Raw genomic sequence first — 26,450 nt, forward strand, 5'->3', positions numbered from 1 at the left:
AGCAAAGGACCACGAACCCCCAGTACATCTACAGCAAGCAGCCCAAGGTATACTCTACCAACTCCAGCATCACGTCGTTTGCCGGACACTGAGACGTCATCATCTGGCTCAGAAGACTCTGACAGCACTGCACATCCTAGGGGTCTTTTTTCCGATCCAAAAATTCCCCCTTACCAGATGGGGGAAGACATTGAAAACTATCTGATGCGCTTTGAACGCATCGCTAAAACATGGAAATGGCCGAAAAAAGAGTGGGCATGTCATTTGGTTCCACTGCTGTCTGGTAAAGCCCTGGAAGCCTACACAGCAATGGATGAAGACCGAGCCCACTGCTATAAAGACTTGAGAGCAGCACTGTTGGCTAAGTTTGACATTTCACCAGAGACTTATAGGCAGCAGTTCCGCTCAACATCTGTGCCGCATGGTGAAAACCCGACAGAAACCTACCATCGCCTGAAGTCTCTCTATCGCCGTTGGATCCAGCCGGAGCGGCACACCAAGGAACAGATAGGGGAGGTCATCATCTTGGAGCAACTACTGCGGGTGTTACCAGCTGATGTCAGGACCTGGGTGAAGGAGCATGAGCCGACAGAGGGGATCGCAGCAGCAGTTTGCTGTCCAGTACCTCAACGCCAGGAGAGGAGGGCCAACTCTACGCTCCATGGGGGTAACATCTCAACCAGCCCAGCTGTTTCAGCAAAGAATGTCGAGGAGGGAGAACGCTTCAGACGCTCCAGGTACCACCAATAAGGCAGCAGGCCAACGATCATCTGGTAAGGACATTGTGTGCTTCTATTGTCAGCAACCAGGACACAAAGCTTCAGTGTGTCCCATTCGGAAATCTAAGGTCACTGGTGCATGTTATCCACCTAGACCTAGGGGTGAGCACACTGATGGTAAAGACTTTAAAGGTCAGAAATATATTGATGTGACTGTTAATGGACAACTGATCACTGCTATGTTGGACACTGGAAGCTTCATCTCATTGATAAAGCGCAGTTTGGTGCCAACGGGGGCTCTGGATTATAGCCAGAAAACAGACATTCTTTGTGTTCATGGGGATAAGCATCTTTATCCTAAAGCTGAATTAACTGTATGTATTGATGCTCAGGCCTATCTATTAACGTTTGCCGTGGTAGACAATTTACCTGTAAATGTTATTCTCGGATGTGATTTACCTGTGCTCATGGACTTGCTGAAAAAAACAACTGAGCCACTGAACATAATGAAAACCCACGGTGAAGTCGATGTGAAAATTTCTGGGGCTGTACTCACTCGAGCCCAAGCTAAAGCTAATGTGCAACATTTGCCTGATTTTGATTTTGATGACAGCCTTTTTGAGGGTGGTAAAATTAGGCTAAGGAAATCTCGCTCCCAAAAACGTTTCGAGAAAAAACTAAACTTAATGAGCCCAGAGGCAGCAGATTTTGTGGGGATGAAACACGGGAATATTTCTGATTTACAAAAGGAGGATAAAGATTTGAAACCTCTGTTTGCTAAAGTCACACAAAGTAATGACAAACTCTTTGTGGAGAAGTCACAGTTTATTGTTGACAACAATGTCCTATATATGGCTGAGGGTGAACAAAGGTGTCTTGTTGTACCGGTTATTTGTAGGCCACTTGTTATGCAGCTCGCTCACACCGTTCCATGGGCAGGACATTTAGGTCGTCATAAAACATACCTTAGAGCAGCATCTCGTTTCTACTGGCCTTCTATGTATACAGATATACAGAAGTATTGTGCCGCATGTCCTACCTGTCAGAAAACATGTCCAACCCGAAAATCAAACAGAGTCTTACTCCAACCACTTCCTGTTATATCCACTCCATTCCGAAGGATTGCCATGGATATAGTCGGCCCACTTGTTAAAAGTAGTAGTGGCCACGAATATATCCTTGTTGTCTGTGACTATGCAACCAGATTTCCTGAAGCCTTCCTACTGCGCACCAGCACTGCTCCCACTGTTGTCCGAGCCTTGGTTCAACTGTTTTCCAGAGTGGGGATCCCAGATGAGATCTTGACCGACCAGGGGACTAACTTTACTTCCCGGCTGATGCAGCTCTTCTACAAACACCTTGGAATCTCTGCTATTCGAACTACACCGTATCACCCACAAACGGATGGTTTGGTGGAGAGGTTCAATCAGACACTCAAAAAGATGCTGCAGAAGTTTGTGGATGACACAGGTAAAGACTGGGATCGCTGGTTGCCATTTCTTCTGTTTGCCTACAGAGAAGTTCCTCAAGCCTCCACAGGATTTTCCCCTTTTGAGCTCCTGTACGGGTGGGATGTCCAAGGGCCGTTGGATCTACTCCGGAAGAGTTGGGAGGCTCCGTCTACCACGCCTGCAGGCAAAGGGGTAATACAATTTGTGTTGGAGATGAGAGAACGACTACAGAGGTATCAAGAGGAGGCAGAAGTCAACCTGCGTGAGGCCCAAAGGAAACAAATGACTTGGTATGACCAACAGGCCCGTAACCGTGAGTTTCAACCTGGGCAGAAGGTTCTTCTTCTTCTCCCTTCCTCAACTCATAAGTTGTTGGCTAAATGGCAGGGGCCATATGTCATTACTCGGAAGATGGGTCCGGTCACCTATGAAGTTCACCACCCTGAAAAGAAAAAGTCAAAACAAACATACCACATCAATCTGCTGAAAGAATGGAGGGAAAACCCAGGTCCGACTCCTACGAGAGCCATGCTGGTGAGAAAAATCAACTCCGGAGAGGACAGCGATGAAGATACTAGCTCTGGTGGTTCAGCCGGTCTGGCACACCTCCCACCCAAACAAGCAACAGAACTGACTGAACTGTTCAAAGATGTTTCTTCACTGTTTGCAGATAAACCTGGAATGACCTGCTTGATTGAACATATCATCAGACTGAAGAATGGGCTTCCGATCCGCCAACGCCCGTACAGAGTTCCACAGCAACTGGTGAGCAAACTTCAAGATGAAATAGAACAGATGTTGAGGCTTGGGGTGATCGAGCCTTCCAATTCAGAGTGGTGTAGCCCAATGGTCATTGCCTTCAAGAAGGATGGTTCTCTGCGCATCTGTATTGATTTCAGGAAACTCAACTCCATCTCTGAGTTTGACACCTATCCCATGCCCAGAATAGATGACCTGCTAGAGAAGATTGGACCTGCAGAATACATCACCACCCTTGACCTGTGCAAAGGGTATTGGCAAGTCCCTCTGGAGAAGACGAGTCGACCGTACACTGCATTCCAAACACCTGCAGGGTTATTTCAGTTTACTGTTATGCCCTTTGGTTTGCATGGTGCCCCAGCCACCTTCCAAAGGTTGATGGACAGAGTGCTACAGGGATGTGGCCACTGCAGTGCAGCATACCTTGATGATGTGGTAATCTACAGCAAAACATGGACAGAGCACATGCAACATCTCTCCTTGGTTCTAGGACGAATTCAAGAGGCTGGCTTAACACTTAACCCTTCCAAGTGCAGATGGGCCCAGCGAGAGACCGAATACCTTGGGTACCATCTTGGAGGAGGAGAAGTGCGTCCACAAGTGGATAAAGTGGAGTCGATCCGAAACTGTCCTAGACCAAAAACCAAGAAGGAAGTGCGATCGTTCCTAGGACTGGTTGGCTGGTACAGGCGTTTTGTTCCACAATTTGCAACCATGGCAGCTCCACTTACATCTTTAACTAAGAAGGACCAAAAGAACCCAGTTCAGTGGACAGAGGAGTGTGAAAAAGCATTCACAACACTGAAAGCCTGTCTGTGTTCATCACCGGTCCTGCGAAGTCCCGACTTCAACCAAAGATTTCTGGTGCAGGTGGATGCTTCGGCGGTCGGCCTGGGAGCGGTGCTGGTCCAGGGGGAGCCAGGAGATGAACATCCAATATTGTTCCTTAGTCGTAAGCTTCAACCACGAGAAACCCGATATTCTACTGTTGAAAAGGAAGGTCTTGCAATTAAATGGGCATTAGAGAGTTTGCGATATTATCTGCTAGGTAGAGAATTTGACCTAGAAACAGATCACAGGGCCCTCACCTGGATAAATTCGATGAAAGATCATAACAGTCGTCTCACACGTTGGTACCTATCACTTCAACCCTACCGATTTGTTGTGCGACATCGATCTGGCCCCACCAATGTAGTTGCAGATTTTCTCTCCAGGTTGCCGAACATCGACAACCTCCCAGAGGGGAGGGATGATGTGACGGAGCGGCTCCGTCTCTCGGGCTGAGCGAACACCGTGAGCACACATACACACACACACACCCACACATGTTGGTGCGCGCGTCCACGTCACAATCAAACATTTCGCTGTGAAACCATAGTTTCTTACAATTCACCTTTCATTTTTACAGTTTAGACCTCGGGTGCACACTTGGTCATCAGTAGTTTTAAGCATACACATACATAGAACCGCTTACTCACGGCAGCAGCTCAGCAGCAGCGGCGTCTTAGCCACGCCCCCTCCGTTGACAGCCAAACCGAGGGATTTGTTTTTTTTTGTTTATATATTGTTGTAAATCTTAGGAAACAGCTGTTCCTAATTTATCTTGTTTTTGTTTCTCGTTTTTTCTTTGTATAGTTTAAGTTGAATTATTTGTGGCTGAAGTTAATGTGATGGACATTATTTAATTATTGAAGGAAATATGAAATGTTTTGAGAATAACTCTTTACAATTTTCTAAGTAAAAGGCCTAATTATGTGGGAGTGGCAAGAGGTACATAAGAAGGCGCCTCACTCTCACAATGGCAGAGGAAGCCTCACTCTCATCATTGCAGAGGGACTGAGAGGTTGAGAGAGAAATGGGCAGAAGGAGTGCCATTCAAATTCACAATTGAAGGTGATATGATCTGAAGTCAGATGAATTTATGTTGTTTTACTTTCATCCCTGCTTTATTTTTTGTGTGTCTCCCAAAGACTCTATTAAAAAGGGTAAAAACCTTATGAAATCTCTCCTGGCTTGCCTACCAGTTTTTGTTTTTGCATTTTTTCTGAATTTCTTGAGAGAACCCCGCGACAAGCCTGTACAAGGAAACGAAATGCAGTTTGTGTTTAACCAAAGTGTAACAAGCAGTAAAGTGCAGCATAGAAGCATGTCATAAATGTAAGTTAAATATACATCTAAATATGAGTTATATGTGGATAAAATATACAAGACAGTACTATTATAAATAGTTTGTCCAGATTTCCAGGTTGACTGATTAGAAATGTACAGAAATATTATATATTTGCATTTAGGGATGAGTGTATTTACAGTGTAGTCTATTACATACATGTGCAAAGGAGACAGCTTTGGAAAAAACTGTTACTCGTCCTGTCGTGGGCCGCACCAGCTGAAGACCTGCTGTTGCCATGGAAATAGACTTTGGAACAAAGAAGCTGCAAATGCAGCTGGTTTCTTCCTGCAGGGTTTGTCTGTCAGACCTTCATCAGACAGAAGAGTCCAGAACCAGATTCTAAATCCTGAAGGTCTTTTTCACAAACACAAACCCTGATAGAAACTCTCAAACATCTGACTTTCAGAGACGCTTCAGGAATCCTGTTTGAGGAGTTTTGGGTCAAAGCAAAAGAAATTGAGAAGAAAATAGAAATGATGAAAAATAGAAACAGAGTTGAAAAGTATTTTTCTGATCCAGTTCTCTCAGACTTCCATCATCATGTGATGTTTGGAGAAAAAATAAGAGAAAAAACTCAAAATCTGTTGATGTTTTACTGAAGAAAACAATCAAATCATAAATCCAGTCAACGATTACAAAGAAACCAGTTGAATGCATAACAGATTAACCAAATTTAAGATCTGCTTCTGGGTCAGACCGTGTCCTTCATGTCCAAAGTCCACAGGAATCTGCTTCCTGGCTGCATTCAGAACTGGTTTGAAACTGGAGCCGGTTGGACTTCAGGGACTCCAAGCGGTTCCAAAAATCCAGAGGAAGAAGTCAAAGAAAGAACAGCTGCATTTGTGTCAGAGGGGTGAGTTGATGGAACAGCTGGGATGGAAAGAATGTGGATGTTTGCATTTCAAAGACTTTCAGAAGAAGTTCTTGAATGTTAGGACTCAGCTGGGAGCCTCTTTGTTGGAATCTAAAGGAACCTGGCTGAGATCAGATCAGATTGATCCAACATTAGTTTGGAGTTCTGGATGATGAAGTGATGAAATGATTTGGAGGAGTTGAAAGGAGGATCAATCATCTGAACTTCAGCTTTTTCAGTCCCATTTGATCTGGTTGTGATTTTTCTTTCTTTACTTTCTTCATCCTTCAACCAAACAAAGAAACAAAGTGAAGATCTTCACCTCTGCAAATGGAGATCATGAGATCATCTGCAAACAGACGGAGACTTTTGGGATCTGCAAACACTGACCTCTGCAGGGTGGAATAGGAAGTGCAGCTTGGTGTCTGAATGGAGGAAATGTTTGATCTTCATCAGATGAAATGAGAGGCTCTCATGTGAGGAAGAAAATCTGAACAGCTTTGATCCTTTTCTGCTTTTGCTCTGATGTTGCTTCAATTCAGCTTCAATACGTTTGGATTTCAACTCACTTCATGGATTTTCTTTAGAGCAGCTCGACTGGATTCTGGACATGAAGGAAAACAGGTCAAAGGTCAAATGTCAGTGAGGAAACTCTGAGCTCATCCAGATGTTTAGTTTTAGTCCAAAAAACCATCACGAAAGAGAAGATGGTTCAGATCCACAGAGTCCTGCAGGAACAGAGTTCTGATCCTGCTGCAGACAGAACTTCTCAGAACATTTGAATTTTCATCTGACTGAAAGAAGAAAGATTTTTCTGCTGCAGCAAACAATAGTTTGATGAAGATGTTGAGGATTGAAAATGAAGCTCCAAAGCAGAAATCCTGATGATCCTGATGTGCTGCTGATGATGATGATGATGAGGATTTCCTCTGCAGGTGAAGGAGGAAGGTGTGTGTGAGCTGATGTGGATCCAGTGAATCCAGCAGCATGGATCAGTGGGAGGAACCACAGGAGGGAGCCCCTCCCTCTAGAAGCAGAGACGGTAACCATGACAACCAGAGCAAAGCTCAGAGGTGAGATGAACATCTCCCACTGTCCATGATCTCCTCCATGTCAGAGCTCAGGACTCACACCAGCAACCTTCATTCTACACAGGAACCAACCTGGACCTGGATCTGGATCCAGCTGGGGGTCCTTCAGGAGTGACAGATCAAAGGATGTTAATCCAGACTTCAAAGACATCAGTCCAGGAGTGGAACAGTGAGTGTTTGTCAGAGTTTTTGGAGGCTGGATTCTAGTTCAGATGATCAACAGTTTTCAGATGAAGGACTTGAGGTCTGGTTCAGTTCTGGATCTCTCTGATCAGACTCACTTGGAGCATCATGTGTGTGATGAGATCTTTTCAGTTGAGTCTTCTGAGAGTCTCTGAGAGACATCAGAGATGTTGGAGAAGAAAACATGTTGACTGCTGACTCTGACTGACAGCAGCTCCAGTCTAATGAGAAGAATCACTGCAGACTCCTAGGATTCAGATTTTCATGCTTTCCAAACATCACATTGTTCTAGTTTGACTTTCTGCTATCAGAATTTCTCCATTTCTACATGGAGAATTGGAATCAGCTTTTCTAGAAAAAAGTCTGGATTGGTTGACAAAAAATGCTGAAACCTGTAAACTGTTGATCCAAACATGTCATGTTATTCCAGACTAAACAGCTCAGTCTGTGTTCATGTCAAAGTCCATCAGCTGTTCATGAAGAAGCAGATCCTCCAACACTCTGATGGTTTGGTGTTTGCAGAGGTCAACAGGTCACACAGAGAGTCCAGTCTGCAGCCTCCAGCTGTGGATCCATGAAGAGTGACCAGTCCAAAGATCATCCTCCAGAGTTCAGAACTGAACCAGGACCTTCAGACTCACAGTAAGAAGCAGTTTCTAGTGAACAAAGCAGAGTTCAGCTCTCAGCAGGAACAACAATGTTCTCATCAAGAACATCAGCTGATCCATCCAGGAGGGTCAACCATCTGCTGTGAGCGCTTTAGTTCTGAGAGAAAGGAAAAGAGTTGGACAACTCTGGAGGACACAAAGCTCAGTCTGTGAGGATGAAGCAAACAGCTGAACTTTTCTCTGAGCTCAGTCCAGACATGAGCTCCAAACACAGCTAACACATCATTTAGACCTTCAGATGGACTAGATCTGCTCTGGTTTAACCTGGAAACACATTTGCTCACATTCAGCACAGTCTGGATCACAATATCTGAGTCTGCAGATCAGAGATGATCTGCTCCATGATCAGAGTTAGTCTGGAACTTCCCACTGACTGCTTTGATTGTTGTTCACTAACGTTTCTCCTTAGTGTCCACAGAGAGAAGAAGAGGAGCGGACCCCAGTCTGCAGAAAGACCCAGAGCTGGTGAGTCAGAGCCTGATCATCTGCTGATGGAATCTTCTGGAAACATGTGGAATACTCATGAAGGAGCTTTCTTCTCTGCTCTTTCAGCAGATGTTGGTCTGCAGGAGATGTTTGGAGAACATCAGATCAGTCTGAGGAGCAGAAGTGAACATGTGGCTGAAGGAACTGAAGAAGCAGGAAGAGAAACGCTCCTCAACAGGGTCTACACTGAGCTCTACATCACAGAGGAACTGAGACCAGAGGCTCACACCCAACATGAGGTGATGCAGCTGGAGACCACCACCAAGACCAACCAGCTCCATGACACTGCAATCAAGAACCCAGACATCTTCAAAGTCCTCCCTGACCAACACAGATCCATCAGAGTGGTTCTGACCAGCGGAGTTGCTGGAGCTGGAAAAAGCTTCTCAGTGCAGAAGTTCACTCTGGACTGGGCCGAGGGCTTGGAGAACCAAGACATCAGTGCTGTGGTTCCTCTGTCCTTCAGGGAGATGAACTTGATCAGAGATGAGCAGCACAGTCTTCTCACTCTGATCCAGCTGTTCCATCCAACACTCCAGAAGATCCCAGCAGAACAGCTGTCTGTCTGCAAACTTCTGTTCATCTTTGATGGTCTGGATGAAAGCAGACTTTCTCTGGACTTCAACAACAGTCCGGTGGTGTCTGATGTCACACACAAGTCCTCAGTCAACGTGCTGCTCACTAACCTCATCCAGGGACGTCTGCTGCCCTCAGCTCTGGTCTGGATCACTTCCAGACCTGCAGCAGCCAATCAGATCCCTCCTTCATGTGTGGACAGACTGACAGAAGTCCGAGGCTTCAATGATGCTCAGAAGGAGGAGTACTTCAGGAGGAGGTTCCCAGATGAAGAGCTGTCCAGCAGAATCATCTCCCACATCAAGGGCTCCATGTCCCTCTACATCATGTGTGAAGTTCCAGTCTTCTGCTGGATCACTGCTGTGGTTCTGGAGAACCTGCTGCCCACAGAGCAGAGAGGAGAGCTGCCCACCACCCTGACTGACATGTACTCCCACTTCCTGATGGTCCAGACAAAGAGGAAGAAGAACAAGTACCAGCAGGAACATCAGAGAAGTCCACAAGAGCTGACAGAGACTGACAGGGAAGTTCTTCTGAAGCTGGGGAGGCTGGCATTTGAACATCTGGAGAAAGGAAACATCATGTTCTACCAAAAAGACCTGCAGCAGTGTGGTCTGGATGTCACAGAGGCCTCAGTTTACTCTGGAGTTTGTACTGAGATCTTCAGAAGAGAGTGTGGGATCTTCCAGAAACTGGTCTACAGCTTTGTTCATCTGAGCGTTCAGGAGTTTCTGGCTGCAGTCTACATGTTCCACTGTTACTCCAACAGGAAGGTAAAGGTCATTGAGGACTTCCTGAAGAACAACATGGAGAACCCATCCCTGGATGAGTTTCTGAGTAGAGTCATGAAGAAATCTCTGCAGAGTCAAACTGGACACCTGGACCTGCTGGTTCGCTTCCTTCATGGTCTCTCTGTGGAGTCCAACCAGAGACTCTTAGGAGGCCTGCTGGGTCAGACAGAGAAGAATCCAGAAACCATCCAGAGAGCCATCAACAACCTGAAGAAGATCAACAGTGAAGGAGTCTCTCCTGACAGAAGCATCAACATCTATCACTGTCTGATGGAGATGAAGGACCTCTCAGTTCATCAGGAGATCCAAGAGTTCCTGAAGTCAGAGAAAAAATCAGAGAAGGAACTCTCAGAGATCCACTGCTCAGCTCTGGCCTACACTCTGCTGATGTCAGAGGAGGTTCTGGATGAGCTGTACCTGAACCAGTACAACACATCAGATGAGGGTAAACGGAGACTGATCCCAACTGTGAAGAACTGCAGAAAGTTCATGTGAGTCCTGAAGTGATTGTGATGATAAATCAGATCAGTGTTCAGATTGATTTACAAAGAATGAAAGGTTTTGAAAATTGTTAGAATTCAGCTTCAGAGCTGGAAGCAAAAAATGTCAACAGTCAACCATCATCTTCATCATCGTCATGGTCAGAGTGACAGCTGTCAGCCTCTGTGATCTGAACTTTGGGGTTCAGACCTCAGATCACTGACAGACTGAGGGCAGCATGAAGCTCCATGGAGCTCCACCTTCTCTCCTCCAGCTACAGATGAAAGAAAGATGAAAGTCTGAGAGAGACTAATTAGGAGGACTGTTTCATGATGAAGATGAAGCTCTGATGAAGAGATAAATATCCAACAGGAACTTCATCACAGCCTGAATTCATCATAGATCACCTGTTTCTGTCTTTCTTTCTCTTCACAGACTTACAGGATGTCGACTCTCAGAGACTGACTGTGAAATTGTGGCCTCAGCTCTGAAGTCCAACCCGTCCCACCTGACAGAACTGGACCTGTACAACAACAACCTGGAGGATTCATCCATGATGAAGGTTCTGTGTTCTGGACTGGAGAGTCCAAACTGCAGACTGCAAACTCTGAGGTCAGAACATTGAAGCTGCTGGTTGGTTCATTTCTACAATTGTAGTTCTTCACTGAAGCTGAACGGTTTGAATTCAAAGATTTTCTGGATTTTCCAGAAATTGAACATCTTTGATTCTTTGAAGAGTCTGCAGTGGAAGAAAACAGCTGCTTAGATTTTCTTTAGAACAAAGATGTTTCCATGGCAACAAAAGATTCAGCTGTTATTTAACATTCATCGTTCACATTTAGATTTTACATTTACATTTAGATAAACAGATGATCCTTCAGTTCTCTTTGTCACTGGTACAGCAACATTGCAAAAACTGCTCTTTGGTCAGAGCTTCATTTACTGGGTTCTGGGAATTTGGGTAGGGATTCACAGTAACTTCTCTGTCAGGAAACATTCAAGCTACGTTCACATAGAAAACTTCAGTCATCAATGATCTACTCTGTTTAGGACAAGAGTCCCCAAAATACGGCCAGTTAATCTTACTATAGAGAAACCTTTTTTTTTTTTTGCTTTATTTTTTTTTGGCTGGCCACGTGATTGAGACTCATGGAAGCATGAAAAACGGAATCCCTGGTGTTGTTTCCTCACATCAATAAAGCTTATATTACAGAGAGGTTCAGGTGTACTACAAGTCTATAAGGGCGAGGCCTGTCCACACACACACCCAAATGTTGTAAACATACCTGTTGGCTTCATAGTAGTAGGTTTAGGGGCTGTCATCACCTCTTGTCCAAGAGGCTTTGTCAATTCTGAATTAGCTGGTAAAAGAGCTGGTATATAGGCGCTCATGGGGGAGGAGTCAGACCTGAAACTGGATGGATTGGGAATTTAGCCTAAATAGTTTCGGGTCGTTAAGAGTCCTTTGTCCTCAGCTTGGGGTTGGGGAGCCAGTGACTCCCTCCCCAAACTGGTCATCTCTTTCAGCTGTTAGCGACCCAGGTGGAACTGGTTCGGTTTGTTTGGGTTTCAGGACACTGCCGTAGATGGATCGACCCGAACGTAGTGATTGTCATTTTAGTCCCCGACCCGACCCGAATTTCGGGCCGGGTCAGGTTCTGACTCGGGCTCGAGCTTAATATCTTACCTCTAATATCAATACAAATACTTGTTTTTTTAACCCTGGGATGGGAGAAGATACAAAATCAATACATCTCTATTATTGTGCGGGAATAAATTCTCAGAGTTTTGTCGGTGCGGGTGGGAGCGGGATGAAGAAAATAGTCCTGCGCAGGGCTCTCTGCCTTAGCCAGTGATTATAGTTAAAGTTGTCACTTTGGTCCGAGTTGTTTCAGGCTGCCAATACACATCACCATAGCAACGCTTTTGACTGCCGTTGAATCTCGCGATAATCAGCCAACTTTTGTTTCTACTAAAATGCCTTCCTTTTCAATCGAAATTTTCAGTAGTGTGTGTGAGAGGATTTGCGGTAGTGTGTGTGAGAGGATTTTCGGTAGCGAATGTGAAAAGACTTTTGGTAGTGAGTGTGAGAGGATTTTCACATGTGTATGTGAGAGATTTCACATGTGTATGTGAGAGATTTTACATGTGTATGTGAATGAACATATTTTCAGTTGTATGTATACAAGCATTTCACTAGTGTATGTGAGAGATTTCACATGTGTATGTGAGAGATTTCACATGTGTATGTGAATGAATATATTTTCAGTTGTATGCATACAAGCATTTCACTAGTGTGTGTGAGAGATTTCATACGTGTTTATGAATGCTAATTCTGAATATTGTCCTACACGGTGCCTCATACTGTTCCCTTTAGGCTGTTGTTCCCTCTTGTCTTGTTTTCTTGTATGTTGAGATTTGGTGAATGCCCAGTTGGGATATCCACAGGTTTGGAGGGCTTGACGGATATGTTGCTCTTCTTTCTTCTTTCTGTCAGAGCTTGTGGGCACCTCTTGGGCTCTGTTTTGTAATGTCCTGATAAGGCCTAGTTTGTGCTGTAAAGGGTGGTTTGAATCAAACAACAGGTACTGATTAGTGTGAGTAGGCTTCCTGTACACTTCAACCTGGAGCTGTCTGTCATCTCCAATGATCATTGCACAGTCTAAAAAAACTAGGGTGTTGTCCTTTGTGTCTTCCCAGGTGAACTTGATGTTCTTGTTGACTGTGTTGATATGATCCGTGAAAGCCTCCACTTCCTGGATTTTGATCTTGACCCAAGTGTCGTCCACATATCTGAACCAGTGGCTTGGAGTAGTACTTGGGAACTAGTCCAGGGCTCTTCTCTCAACTTCTTCTATGTACAAGTTGGCCACAATGGGCGAGATTGGAGAGCCCATAGCACAGCCGTGCCTCTGCCTGTTGAAGTTTCCCCTGAATTGGAAATATGTGGAGTCAAGGGAAACTTCCAGTAGTTCGCAGATGTGGTCTTGTATCAGAGTTGTTCTGTCTTGTAACTTAGAGTCCTGCAGTAATCTCTTCCTCACTGAAATCCCTCCCTCGGTGGTGGGATTTCAGTTGAAGAGGGAAGTTACATCATAAGACAACATCATCTTGTCAGAATCCAACTGAATATGTTTGGCTTTGTTTGCAAAATCCTGTGAAATCCTGACGTGATGCTCTGTGTTGCCAACCAGAGGGGCCAAAATAGTAGCCAGGTGTTTAGCCATGTTGTAAGTGATGAAGTCAATGCTGCTGACAATAGGTCTCAGTGGTATCCCTTCCTTGTGGATTTTTGGGAGGCCATAGATGCAGGGAATGGTATTACCAGGGTACAGTCTGTAATATAGTGGCTTGTCGATGACTTGATCTCTCTCCAGTTCAATTCAATTCGATTCAATTTTATTTGTATAGCCCAAAATCGCAACAACAGTCGTCTCGATGGGCTTCGAAGTAAAACATGAACTTAAAAGGATCACGAATACAAAGAGTTCAATAGGAAAATACTAAAATGAACTAACAAACTGACTATGCTATACTGGCATCCCTGCCCTTAGACCCCCCTTCGCGGCAAGGAAAAACTCCCAAAAAAAACGGATTCCGGAAAAATGAAGAAATCTCAGGGGTGCCCACATGAAGGAGGGATCCTCCCCCAGGACGGACAGGCGATTTACCAGAACTCTTAGAGAAGAATTAACCTATCTAAATCTACAACTACATATATAAAAGTCCAGCAGACGAGCTTCATCCAGCCGTGGTTGTGGGGACAGTCAAAGGCGCGAGTCGAGCCGGAGACAGGAACCACAGCCAGGTGTAGGAGCAGGAGCAGAGACGAGGTACTCGGTCAGGTACAGAGCAGAGACGAGCCAGAGATGAGCCAGAGGCAGGATCCACAGCCAGGTGTAGGAGCGGGAGCAAAGGCGAGGTAAACGGTCAGGAACTGGAGCACGGATGAGCCAACTTGAGTCTGGAAGCACTCCCACTCCCCAGGAGGGGAGAGGAAAAGAGGGACAATACATGAATCGCACTGTACCAAACAGAGGCATGGAGAACTAAATGATAAATTATGATCAAGAATAGAGGAGAGGAAGGGTAGAAGTAGAAAATAAAAGAGGACAGAACCCCAGTGCACCATAGTTACCCCAGCTTCAACTTCTAGCAGCCTTTTAAAAGAAATAGTTATTAAGTTTAATTTAAACAAATTAACATTAAGTTAAATAATCTCTAAACACTAACTAGTCTGACAATAAACCTGTCCAAAGAGGAATGTTTTCAGTCTAACTTTGAATGTAGAAAAAGAGTCGGCCTCTCTTACATGAGCTGGGAGTTTATTCCATAAGACAGGGGCTTGGTGGCTGAAGTCTTTGTTGGCAGTCTATAACTTTTTTCTTGTAGCCGCTGGTTGGGTCTCTTCTCAGTGCTTCATTTGTGGTGGTGTCACTGAGTAGGTTGTTAACTTTGGCTTCATAGTCCACCACATTCAGGATCAAGGCACATCTACCCTTATCTGCTGGTCAAATGTTGATATGGTGGTCCTTCTCCAGAGCTGTCAAGGCCTTTCTTTTATCTGAGGAAAGATTGGAAGATGGTGGTTTGGCACTGGACAGTGCAGCCGAAATTCTGAGCCATAATTCTTCAGCTTAAGATCCAGTGAAATTGTTTCTCTTTATGGCCGTTTCTGTAGCTGTGATGAGGTCCACCACAGGTATGATTGGATGTAACGGAGAGCGCAGCTCTGCTGCAAAATCACAGACATCACTGTCAAGATTTTACCGTAAAGCACCTTGTATAAACACATGCTGAAACATAGACTCTAACTTTACCATAACAGTTGAGTAAGGGCGCACTTTACTCTTACCTTACAGATCGACACCTTTATGTAAGTATGGATACGTGCTCTTCAGGAATCCATGAAATAAGTTGTGGGGTTCCCCAAGGGTCGATTTTAGGGCCAATACTGTTTAATTTATATATGTTGCCTCTTGGGGAGGTCATCAGGAGACACTGTGTTGAGTTTCACAGCTATACTGATGATACACAGCTTTACATTGCCGTGTCTCCTGATGACCTTGAACCTGTTAACACTCTTTTGAACTGTATTTTAGATATAAAGTCATGGATGGCAGAAAATCTCTTACAGCTCAACCAGGACAAAACTGAAGTTCTAATCAACGGTTCTGAAGACAAGAGAGAGATGATTTTACCACATTTTCATAATTTTAAACCTTCTCAATGTGGGAGAAACCTGGGCTTACTTTTCGACTCAGAGCTAAATTTTATCCCTAACATTAAACATGTCGTTAAGACAGGATTTTATCATCTCAACATTGCCAGAGTCCGCCCGTTCCTCTCTCTTGCCAGCAAAGAGGTGCTGATTGATGCATGCTTTTATTTTCAGTCGTTTAGATTATTGTAATGCCGTGCTCTCTGGTTTACCCGAAAAGTCTATTTCAAATCTACAACTATTGCAGAACTCAGCAGCATTAGTTCTGACGAGGACCAGAGGGCGGGAACACATTACAACGGTTTTAAAATCGCTGCGTTGGCTCCCTGTGCGTTTCAGGATTGATTTTAAAATTCTTTTAATGGTTTATAAATGTTTTTATGGTCTTGGGCCTTCATATTTAAAAGATATTATTTTAAAATATGAGCCCTCGCGGACCCTGAGGTCCTCCGGTGCTGGCCTCTTAGTTGTTCCGAAGGTGAGGACCAAAACTTATGGTGAGGCTTCGTTCTGCCATTACGGTCCTCCCCTGTGGAACAGTCTGCAGGAGAGCCTCAGGGCCGCAGAGACTGTAGAGGTTTTTATGAAGAGGCTCAAGATCCACCTTTTTAATTTAGCTTTTAGTTGATTTTAACTGCTAATTTATTCTATTAGTTTTAGTATAGGTTATTTTATGTATTTATTTTCATTTTATGCATCTTATTCTCAATTTTATGTTTTTATATACATATTATGTTTTTTAATTTTAGTATCTTATCATGATTTTAGCCCCAGTGTTTCTTGTGGGGATCTTTTCCTCCAGGACTTGTCGGCTTTGTTAGCGGTTGTTGCTGCAGTTCTTACCCGTGCTGGGGCAGCTGGGGTCTAGCTTTGCAGCTTCACGGCTGTAAAGTGGACCCCAGTGTTGTCCCAGTCTGGGTGGGCACTGTGGCGATGTTCCAATGGCCAAGCTGGCTCCTGGTATGAAAGGATTCCCAAATACTGTTTGCTCGCAGCAGAGCCAAGCCATACTTGTTTGTTTGTTTGCTTATTTATTTATTTATTTAAAGTTACATAGTCATTATTATTTGTACGTGGGGTCCATGGGTCATGTTTTTTAACGGAGGGGAGTGGGAAGGGTGAAGGGTGGGTTGGGTTTTTACTATAATATTGTGTGTTTTCTGTTTTTAATGTTAAAGCGCTTCGAGCTGCACAAAATGCATGAGAAGTGCTATTTTATAAATAAAGTTTGATTTGATTTGATTTAATCTTTACATCTTAACAGTGTGTGTGCTAAAGGGGTGCAGTTGAAATTGGCGGGTAGGGTACTGAGAGAACATCTCCTGATAACTCACAGTGATGTCCATCACCCTTCCCACCAAGGGGCCCTAAAGGTCTACGGTGCAGTTAAAACCAAGAGGGGAGGGCTATCCCATGTGACAATCATGGGAGGGGGACCACTGCCAAGTAACTCCTCCCCCCAAGGTGCATCACAGGCTGAATCCCCCCTCATCACCCTAATAATAGATTATATGAAGAAGAGGGTAAGTTGGGGACAGCTGGTAGACTGTCGTCGACCCCCCCCCCCCCCCCCCCCCCCCCAGGCCCCACACCACGCACCCCACACAGAGAGAGAATAGCCAGAAAGCACCCCCCCCCCCCTCGGAGAGAGCCCAGGCGTCTGCCCCCAGGCACTTTGTAGAGGTTTGGCCAGGCCTCAACAGGACTGAGACAGCCAACCACCCTGGGCAACCACCGATTGCCTAAGCGGAGACCCCAACCCGTCAAACCCACAAGTCACGTGCCGATAGTGGACCCTCCCCCTCCTCCAGGCAGCCCCCCCAGGACCGGGCCAACAAGCAACCCCCCCCCCCCCCACCCCGCAGCCATGGTAAGTGTCACCTAGAGCAACCGTGGGCCCCAAGAGGGTTGCCCCGCCCCCGTCTCAGAGCCATGGAAGGAGTGATCCCAGCCCCAGGTGCAGACTCACCGTCGGGGTCCTTCTTACGACTTATTGCTTAGCTCCAAATACTAAATTCACTAATATCCAGACATGGCGGATAAACAAAGCTAGCGATTTCCAAAGTATTCTCAAAAAACTTTGATAACCAAAACATTTTTTATCATTTACACGGAACAGGTGAACCCAAAGACGCTCCAAAAATAGAAATCCACAAAAAAATGGAAAAAAATGGAAATCATTCAAATATGTTTTTTGTAGTTTCCAGCTTCATCTGGTTTTCTTGGGTAGGTCATCTTTTTTTCTTTCTTCATGGGGTTCATCGTAGCTTTCCCCAGACTTTTCTCCTTACTTCCTCCTTTCACAGCTGCAGACGCCCCAAACTTTTCTCCTTTTTCTTCCCTTGCTTGTGACTCCACCCACTTCCTCCACAACTCACATCATCCAACATAGAATTCTAAACAATATTGATATAAACCAAGAAACAGTTTCTTGAAACAGAAACAGGATTTTCCGTTTTTCCCTCCAGTTTGGTGTTCTTAGTGGTTTTGTGGACGTCTGAATGGACTGTTTAGTGAAATCAATCTGCCAGAGCGACTTAAGATCATCACCTCCGTCACATTTTCCTTTGAGTTCCAGGGAAGCTGCACAACTCAACAGTTCAGTAAGGCAGCTGAAGCACTGCATCATGGGATCTGTAGTTATTGTGTTACCAGCGCTCATTTTGCCGCTCCGTTAATAACAATAATATAAAACGATCTGACAGACCAGATCAGGCTGGACGATATGACCAAAATATAAACCAGAATGAACAAAAACAGCCTAAAAACATGGTAATGGTTTGGATTCTATTCATGATGTCATTGATAGTAAAGATGTAACACTCTCATGGGGGGCAGAACCAGCTGAAACCCTTAGACCAGGGGTCACCAACCTTTGAAACACTGAGAGCTACTTCATGGATACTGAGTCATGCATAGTTATTTATTAATAATGATTGATTATACTCATAAATGGGAAAAGATTCATCACTTTAATCATTTCTCTCAATAATAGCATCAAAGCGGTAAACAAATATCAATATTTAGTCCTTTATTATTCTCAGTGATGGTTAAATTTTCAGATGATCCTCACATCTCTACATTTCATAGAAAAATCTCCCATTTTCACTATGTTGCACCATGATTATCAATTATGTAATGATAAAGAAAAATCAACGTACATATTTTTCAATTTGGTCACATTTTGAACTAAAGACCAAATCTGCAGTGTTTTTGATAAAATTCTAACTGCTACATGTATGATTGAACACATTTCTTCCATGTTTTAATTTTCCATGACACTGTCATGTTTCACTGACAGCATCTGGGCTCTTTTTTTTGTGTTTTAGTTTTACTCCAAGTTTGTTTGTGACGTCACTTTTCTGCCACTTTGTCTCAGTCTCAGATGCAGAAACAATGTCTTTCAGCAGCGACTGCTCAAAGTGAAAGTCTCTGTAAATCCAGAGAAAATGTTGTTGATGGTTCCACAGTGGGAGTCATCACATGCTCAAAGCCCATCACTTTAGCACAGAACACTGCTGATGAATGATGCAGTGGTAATGCAGACATTTATGGAAGTCTGGGTCGGCTTTAGTGATGTTTTAACGTTTGCGCGGCTGAAGAATGTCCATCATTGATCCTTCCTCATCAAAAACCTTATGAAACATTTCTGATGCTTTGAGAAACATTTATCAACATGTAAAGAACATTTTATTGATCAACTTAAAGAGTTTTATTTATTTTTTCAGAGGAACTGATTGAACCGTAGTAGGATTGTCTCTCTGTCTCTCTGCGTCTTAAACCAGCAGTCCCTGTTTCCTCCTTCATCAGTAAAGAACCAGAGAGCCTGCAGCGTGATTTAAGCGTTGAGCACGGCACCTCAGTCCAGCAGCAGCAGTGTGTTTTTAGTGTCACTTCTTCCAGGTCTTCTTCTGGTTTCATCCATCATTCATTCATCCAGATGATAAATATTCTACTATTGTCTTCTTCAGCGTTTCAGGATCTTATCCGGCTGTTTCTTAGTCAGCTGATGTCATTTCTTCATAATGGCGCTGCAGAGCAGGATGACAACAACAAAACAAAAACTCACTGTGGCGTGGCGAGGCATGAAACATGGAAACATGAGTGTGGCAAAAACATGGAGACATGAACACCATGACAAAAGGTAATGGACCAGCACAGGAGGAAGGCAAAGACAAGACTTAAATACAGACAGGGCAGACAAGACACAGGTGGACACGATCAGGGCTGATGGGGAGCAAAGGAAGTAAAACTCAAAAAACAAGACAAGACAAGACCTTTCAAAATAAAACAGGAAACAGAACCAAACCATGACAGAACAAGACAGAAAGCAAAAACCAATACAAAAGAAACTCAAACCATGACAGTATACACTGTATAATGACCATATTTTTAAGCCCTGTCATTTTTAAATGCAGGGCTCCAGACTAACTTTTTTTACTAGGAGCACTGTGGCCCCCAACTGAAAAGTTTAGGGGCATAACCAGAAAATTTAGGGGCGCATACCGTAAATCAACATTCTAACCAAATCTACTCATTTCCACTGTATTACTAATAAATACTTTAATAATAGATGCAGAAATTACAATGTGCTGTTTCAAATACAGTGTCACATTTTATTCTGCACTTTTAAAGATGCAACAACAGGTAAACTCACAAAAGCATCGCTGTCATGACAGTACAAATAAGTAAAGAAAACGGATGGAAATTTATCTTTGTGACACCAAATAGGTGCAGCCAAGATGCACAATAACCGTGTTTGACATCACCCAGGTGAACTCAACGCTGCGCAGATCACCTGGTGTGTGACGTATATTTTTGTTTTTGCTCCAACATCAACTGTCAATCATCACAAAAATATCGCGAGAAAGGGGTGGGAGCAAGGGGCAAACCTACAGCTGGAAACTGAACTGACTGAAAGCTGCCCTACAGACTACAAAACAATGCATTATGGGACATGTGTCCTGATGGTTTTTGTAGTTGAGTGATTAATTAAAATAATAATTTAAAATACTAATTCATTAAAAAAGGCTACATACATTACAAAACCTTAAAATAATCATAAAATATATAATAACACAGATCATACTAAGGGGGAGAAGAATATTAAACTAAATTGAATGTTAAAGACAACTCCAACTGTAGTCCTGCAGTCTTGCTGCAGATTCACCTTCATCTCACAGCCCCCCCCCCCCCCCCCCCCCCCCCCCCGGCCTGGTGTCCCCAACGATCCAGGCGAGGTGCTGGTTCATCTCAAACACGTCTATCGTTGCATTTTCCCCACGTATTTTCAGTGAGTCTAAAACTAATGTTGTTTTTGCTCGAGCGTGTTTAAAGTTCAAGCCCCGTTAGCTGTCACGCATGTAGGTGTGGGACATTTATTCTCCTCAGCTGACCTGACTCCCGCGGGACGGGAGCGGTGTGCTGCCGTAACCCGTTTGATGCGCCGCCATAACCGTAACCAAAACCTAAACCTTCCTCCGGGTCTCTGTGACCCAGAGAAAAGTTCAGCACGGACTGCATGTATTTAGAAAATTACGAGTGAATAGATACGTTCTAAAAAGGAAAGTAAGGAACCCTCAAGAGTCATTTACCCCACTGTGATTGGTTGGTCATCTCCGTGCACGACAATGAAAAAGTGTCATTCATTAAAACTGGCGGCCTGCAGTAACATTAAACTTTCTTATTAAGGCGGGGGCCGCAAATATCATCTTGGAGACCGCAAATAGCCCGCGAGTTTGAGACCCCCGCTGTAGACTCTGGCCCTGGTACACTAGCCTTAGGTCGGAAGAACGAGTCAATAGTTCGCTTGCTCATAGCTCAGACGCACATATCAGGTTGTGAGGATATTTGTCTCCATTTCCTTCCCACAGATGTTTACGCGCGCTCGATTATCTCTAGGCCCCGCCCCCTCCACGCATTTTAGCCACTTACAGTGGCTTTCCCTTTCTTCTCACAAGCAGTGGGCGACTTACAGACGGGCATCAGGCGAGTGTGTGCTCGCGTTTCATGAGTATGTGCGCGAGTGTGTGTGTCTGCCTGCGTGCGTGCGTGTGCGGTCGCGTCTCATTGATTATTTCATTGATCATTGACGTGCCCCTTCCACGTTTGATGTATAAAAAAATACGTAGGGTGGGGGAGGCAAATTTACTGGTCGCGCATGTGCGACTGGATGTAAAATTCAGTCGCACACTCTCAAACTTTGGTCGCAAAATGCGACCAATTAGTCGCAGTCTGGAGCCCTGAAATGTATATAAATGCAAGTGTGGTTTAAAAAGAATAGCAACATAACAAAAGTAAACTATAGACGCAGCTCATTGGTGAATTGTGCTATTTTTAGAACAGGACTGTAGGCGAATTCTGTGGCCCTTGGGGGCGACCTGGTGCCCCCAGACACCATGTTGGTGACCTCTTGTTTTGACCAACAGCAGAACCAGCTCAAACCGTTAGACTATCAGCAGAACCATCAGCAGCTCCTCTTTAGGGCCTCATTCCGACATTTTGGCCCCCTTGGATCCTCATGTTTTTAAGGCTCCTCTACAGTTTAGAGATTTCAGGAAATGATGTCAGAGAAGAACTAAAGACTTTTTCAACTGTTTTTCTGCAATGTGATCATTTGAAAATGCATTTTACAATTTAGGATTCAAGATGAAGAAATTCAATTTAATCTGACATTCTTGAAATTATGGCAAAATCTATTGGAGTGTAAATATTTAGTCATGAATAATTCCTGATGATCAATGACATTTTAATTCCTCGTCTGTTTTAACTTCATTTCAAGTCATTTCTAATCTATTGCATTTTCATTCATGATCATGTTTTTGGGTTCAAATCCAAAAGAAATGAGCAAACAGTGAAAATGTCATCTGTCAGTCTGTCATATACGGGCAGGTCCCACCTGACTGAATGGACCAAGTTCCTGGACCTCCAGCTGCATCACTGCTCCTGAACACACTTTTCTGTCTGATTGCAGGTTGATGAGCTGCAGTTTGTCAGAGATCAGCTGTGAAGATCTGTTCTCAGCTCTGAAGAAAAACCCATCTAATCTGACAGAACTGGACCTGAGCTGGAACGAGAACCTGCAGGATTCAGGAGTTCTTCATCTGTGTGGTTTTCTGGAGAGTCCAGACTGCAGACTGCAGACTCTGAGGTCAGACTCCATGTTTCAGTTGTGTTCAGATCAATATGAAAAATTTGTGTTGACCCACAGTGAGCAGAAATGTCCAGATTCTGATCTGCAGCAGCATCTTCCTGCAGCTGCTTGTTTCATAGCTGTCTGCTGACATTTGTGCTTCACAAAGTTCTGCTTGCAGCCATCAGCTCTTCTTTGAGTATTTGCTCCAACAGACTCCTTTAAAGGGCATGCAGAAGAAGCAGCCGTGCACGCTCACATGCACTCTGAGTCCTGCTGCTGTGTTTCAGCAGATGCAGCTGAGAGTCCAGCGGCTGATGTTTGTGAGCAGACAGTGACAGAGTCCTGCTGCAGCTGGATGCTGCTCTGACAGACACATCCTCCACAAACATCCTCACCTTTTCATCCACAAACATCATCACATCATCCACCAAAGCTCCCAGCAGCTTTGACTCTTCATTCAGAGCTGAAGTCATGGATCAGGGATCAATGTCCAACATTTGCTGCTGACTCTTCCTCATCACTTCCTTCTTCTCTCTGCTTTGATCTGTTGGAGCTGAAAGTCTCTGCTTGAAGGGCTGCAGCAGAGAAGGACTGGAAGATCATCTCCTGAAAACTGGGATGAAGACTTTCCAGCATCATGCTGCTGAAATTTTCCCATGATTCAGTGCTGTTTGGAGAAGAGCTGAGCAGAAAGAGGAAGTGGACTTTTTCTGCTGTTGCTGCAGAAACATCAGTTGGTTTGGATGCAGCCACAGGCTGATGTTTGACTTTCACACATCTGGACTTCTTTCCTGAAGCAGCTGCATGTTGTCCTGAATGTTCCTGAATGTTCTTCTTCTCTGCTTCTGCTGGACTCTTCTGATCTGCTGCTGTTGCTTCACATCTTTGGTTTTTTTCTAAACTTTCTGATCTTCTTCAGCTCTGAACTCTTTAGAAGAAGTGAAGGATGAAAAACATGAACTTTGTCTTTAAACTCAACTCTTTGTTCTGGATTCAGGTTGTGGAACTGCAGTTTGTCAAAGACCAGCTGTGCTGCTCTGGTCTCAGCTCTGAAGTCCAACCCGTCCCACCTGACAGAACTGGACCTGAGCTGCAACAACCTTCGGTCTTCAGATGTTCAGCAGCTCCAGGATCTGGTGGAGAGTCCAAACTCCAAACTGCAGACTCTGAGGTCAGTAGAGGGTTGGAGTCAGTCCAGCTGCTTCCAGATGTTTGGTTCTTAAGTTAGTCTGAGAGCAAAGATGCAGAGTTTCCTGTGAAGCTGCAGCTTCTCAGTGAAGCTCTGAGGAGAATGATGACAGGCTTCAGGACAACAGTCAGCCAATCAGAGCAGCAGAAGCTCCAACAGGTGAAGATGACAGGAAGCTGCTGCTCTGAACAGGACTGAAGCTCCTGCTGCTCTTTCTGCTGCTGTGCTGCATCACTGACTGACAGACCAGGATCAGGAGACACTCCTTAATCTCTCTCTCTATTTCTCTCTGCAGGTGGAGGAGCTCAGTCTGATGTTCCTCCTGGAGGAGCAGAGAGGAGCAGCAGCAGCAGCTGGTCTGCAGAGATGTTGTGACTGGACGGTGTTCCTGGGAGGTGGAGAGCAGAGTGATGGAGGAATCAGAGGAAGTGGAGATGAGTGTCAGAGCTGCAGCAGGAACTGATCTGAGATCAGCTCCACTGTCTCTCTCAGCATCAAGTGGACAGTTATTGTGCTGCAGCTCCCCCGGTGGACTGATGGAGAACTGCACTTCCTCTTCTCATTCTAACTTGGAGTGTTGATCTGAAACATGGGTTGGATTCAGATGTTCAGCAGCTCCAGGATCTGGAGAAAAACAGACCTGCAGACAAACAGATTCTTTTCTAGATCACCACTTTCTTCTTTGATCTACATTTGATGAACAGATGTGAGTTTGGGATGTCCCAACAAGTTTTTTTTCTTGCTGACAGCATTTTTACCATCAGTTTTAAAGAAGTTTCATCTAAATCCAGTTGAATCTCCTCGTTTTCTAGAATGTCTAATCTAGTTGAAACTTTCTGAGCATAAAGCCTCTGGATGCAGAGAATCACTTTGATGCAGCTGCTGCAACACCAACTGCATTGAAGCAGGAGGGAGAAGGGAGACACCTGTTTGCAGAACTGCACCTTAGTGTCTAAAGGCTTCAAACTGAAAGCTGTCTGTAAAATTCCTGCAGCCTGTTTGGATCTAATAAATGCTCTTTTGAATCAACTCTGTGTTTTCTATTTATGTTTGTCTTCATTCTATCTTTGACTCAAACAGACTTGAATCTTTAGCCTTCCCCCTCATCCTGTTCCAGCTGTTCTAATCTTCATGTGTTTGGTTCCTTCTCAGTAGAAATGGGGTGGAAAAGAGCTTTTTAATGCTCAGGTGGTGCTGATGTCTTTCTAGATGGGGGTGGGCAGAACAGATGAGAGCTCCTCCCTCCTGATTCAGAGGGGAACAGTGGGCAGCAGCTGAAAGGAGGGAGTGGAAATGGGAAAAGTTCTCTGCACGTTTCTCCTGTCCTTTCCTTAATCTTTTTACTTTCCAGAAAGTGGTCTGAGAATGAAGCAGCTCTGAAGCTCTGCAGCTGACGGTGCAGCTTCAGGACTCATGAGGAGGAGCACATGCACGGCTCTGATGCTGCTGAACGTCTGACTGAGATGATCCACATTCAGAAGAGAGTTTCAGAGTGAAAGACGTGTGGAAGAAGAGAATCCTGAAGGTTTCTGTGCAGACATGAACTCAGTCAGAGAGCGTCTGAATGTTGGAGGATCCAGAAGAAACCAGGAGCTCATGAAGGTGGTTCTGTTGGAGCAGAGAGCAGAACTCTGATCCCAGTTTCAGGAACAATGCAGGCTCATGTTCTGGACTGAAGAGTTCTCCTGAAATGTTCTGTTCAGACTTCTTCAGGATCACATCTGTGTGTGAATGTGGAGGTTTGTCTGAACCAAGCTGCAGCTCACTTTGAAGCTCCTTCAGGCTCACACAGCAACAATGACAAAGACTGAAGCTGCTGTGCTGCCCTCTAGTGGCAAACATGGGATCTGCAGCACACATTTCTGCATTTCTGCCTGATCAGCATGAAGAATGAGGACATTTAGTGTTTAACAGTTTCAAGATCAAAAATATAGCAGCTCCACGATAAAGAAAGAGCTCAGTCGTGACTTTGAACATGAATAAAATCTAAAGATTGTTGTTGACTGAAAATGAAAAACCTTTATGTCTCTGCTTTGATTCTAAACCACAGTTTATTCGACAAAGTAGAAACTATTTCTGTTAGAAAATATTTCTAATGAAAATGAAATGTTTGCTTGAATGTCCAGACTAGAGCAGCAGAAAATCCCAACAGATCAACTTTAGTCTCCAGACTCACTAAAGCAGTTGTTGACAAACATTTGATCATCAAGTCAGAAACTTCCTGGTTTTCTTGGAAAGACTAACCAGACAGAAAGTTGGAACAGTGGATTTGATATTTGGTTGATCAAGTTTTGGAAGGTTTTCTTTTAGATAAATGGACTCAATAGAAACATAAAGTAGAAACAAATGAAAGGAAACTCCAGACACTTTCTTGGTTCAGTTGTAACAAACACCAGACTCACAAAAGCATTTGGTATTTGTTTTTACTTTATTCTGCTTTTCATTATATTTTACTATATTTTTAACTAACTAATAACTCATCCTTTTCAGCCTTCAACCTCATACTAATAAACATATTAGAGCATATTTTGGCTCCAACATTACAGTCATCCCTGCAAGGACAATACAACAAATAAATAATTTGTTTATTATTAGATAGAACTCAATTTAATATTACATAATATTAGACATTATAACTCTTAAACCTCTAAAAAGACATTCTTCAAATAAAAAGAGGT

General features: G+C 44.1%; 3 protein-coding genes across 11 annotated transcripts in view; 2 read left to right on the forward strand and 1 right to left on the reverse strand.

The window, feature by feature from the left end:
- LOC110014093 (NACHT, LRR and PYD domains-containing protein 12-like) overlaps nt 1-26,450 on the reverse strand; it is a 471,367-nt gene that overhangs the window by 49,243 nt on the left and 395,674 nt on the right. The gene's annotated exons all lie outside the window — the stretch shown is intronic.
- The window catches only part of LOC105355210 (NACHT, LRR and PYD domains-containing protein 12), a 212,952-nt gene continuing 192,282 nt past the window's right edge, over nt 5,781-26,450 (forward strand). For both annotated transcript variants that reach the window (XM_078934102.1, XM_078934105.1), the window contains exons 1-5: nt 5,781-5,952; nt 6,254-6,583; nt 6,888-7,025; nt 7,108-7,212; nt 7,749-7,868. In XM_078934102.1, coding sequence (XP_078790228.1) covers nt 6,940-7,025; nt 7,108-7,212; nt 7,749-7,868 — 311 coding nt within the window. In that variant the 5' untranslated portion in view covers nt 5,781-5,952; nt 6,254-6,583; nt 6,888-6,939. The remainder of the gene's footprint in view (nt 5,953-6,253; nt 6,584-6,887; nt 7,026-7,107; nt 7,213-7,748; nt 7,869-26,450) is intronic.
- Nucleotides 8,209-24,801, forward strand: LOC144986895 (NLR family CARD domain-containing protein 3-like). 2 transcript variants are annotated; one of them, XM_078935549.1, is made up of 6 exons: nt 8,209-8,359; nt 8,447-10,238; nt 10,663-10,839; nt 22,422-22,598; nt 23,581-23,754; nt 24,068-24,801. In XM_078935549.1, the coding sequence occupies exons 1-6, from the start codon at nt 8,224-8,226 to the stop codon at nt 24,084-24,086; spliced, it is 2,475 nt and encodes an 824-aa protein (XP_078791675.1). In that variant the 5' UTR covers nt 8,209-8,223; the 3' UTR covers nt 24,087-24,801. The 2 variants fall into 2 exon arrangements, with proteins under 2 accessions (XP_078791675.1, XP_078791685.1); XM_078935559.1 differs by having other exon boundaries at nt 8,450-10,238.

Source organism: Oryzias latipes, chromosome 2, assembly GCF_053564925.1.
Source record: "Oryzias latipes strain Hd-rR chromosome 2, Olatipes_Hd-rR_3.1".
Classification (NCBI taxonomy): Eukaryota; Metazoa; Chordata; class Actinopteri; order Beloniformes; family Adrianichthyidae; genus Oryzias; species Oryzias latipes.

Bases quoted from the DNA above. Each gene is read 5' to 3' on its own strand.
- LOC144986895 (XM_078935549.1), top strand. From the start codon at position 8,224: ATGATCTGCTCCATGATCAGAGTTAGTCTGGAACTTCCCACTGACTGC. The intron at 10,840-22,421 runs GTCAGAACATTG...GTCTGATTGCAG, and splicing joins TGCAGACTGCAAACTCTGAG to GTTGATGAGCTGCAGTTTGT. The intron at 22,599-23,580 runs GTCAGACTCCAT...TTCTGGATTCAG, and splicing joins TGCAGACTGCAGACTCTGAG to GTTGTGGAACTGCAGTTTGT.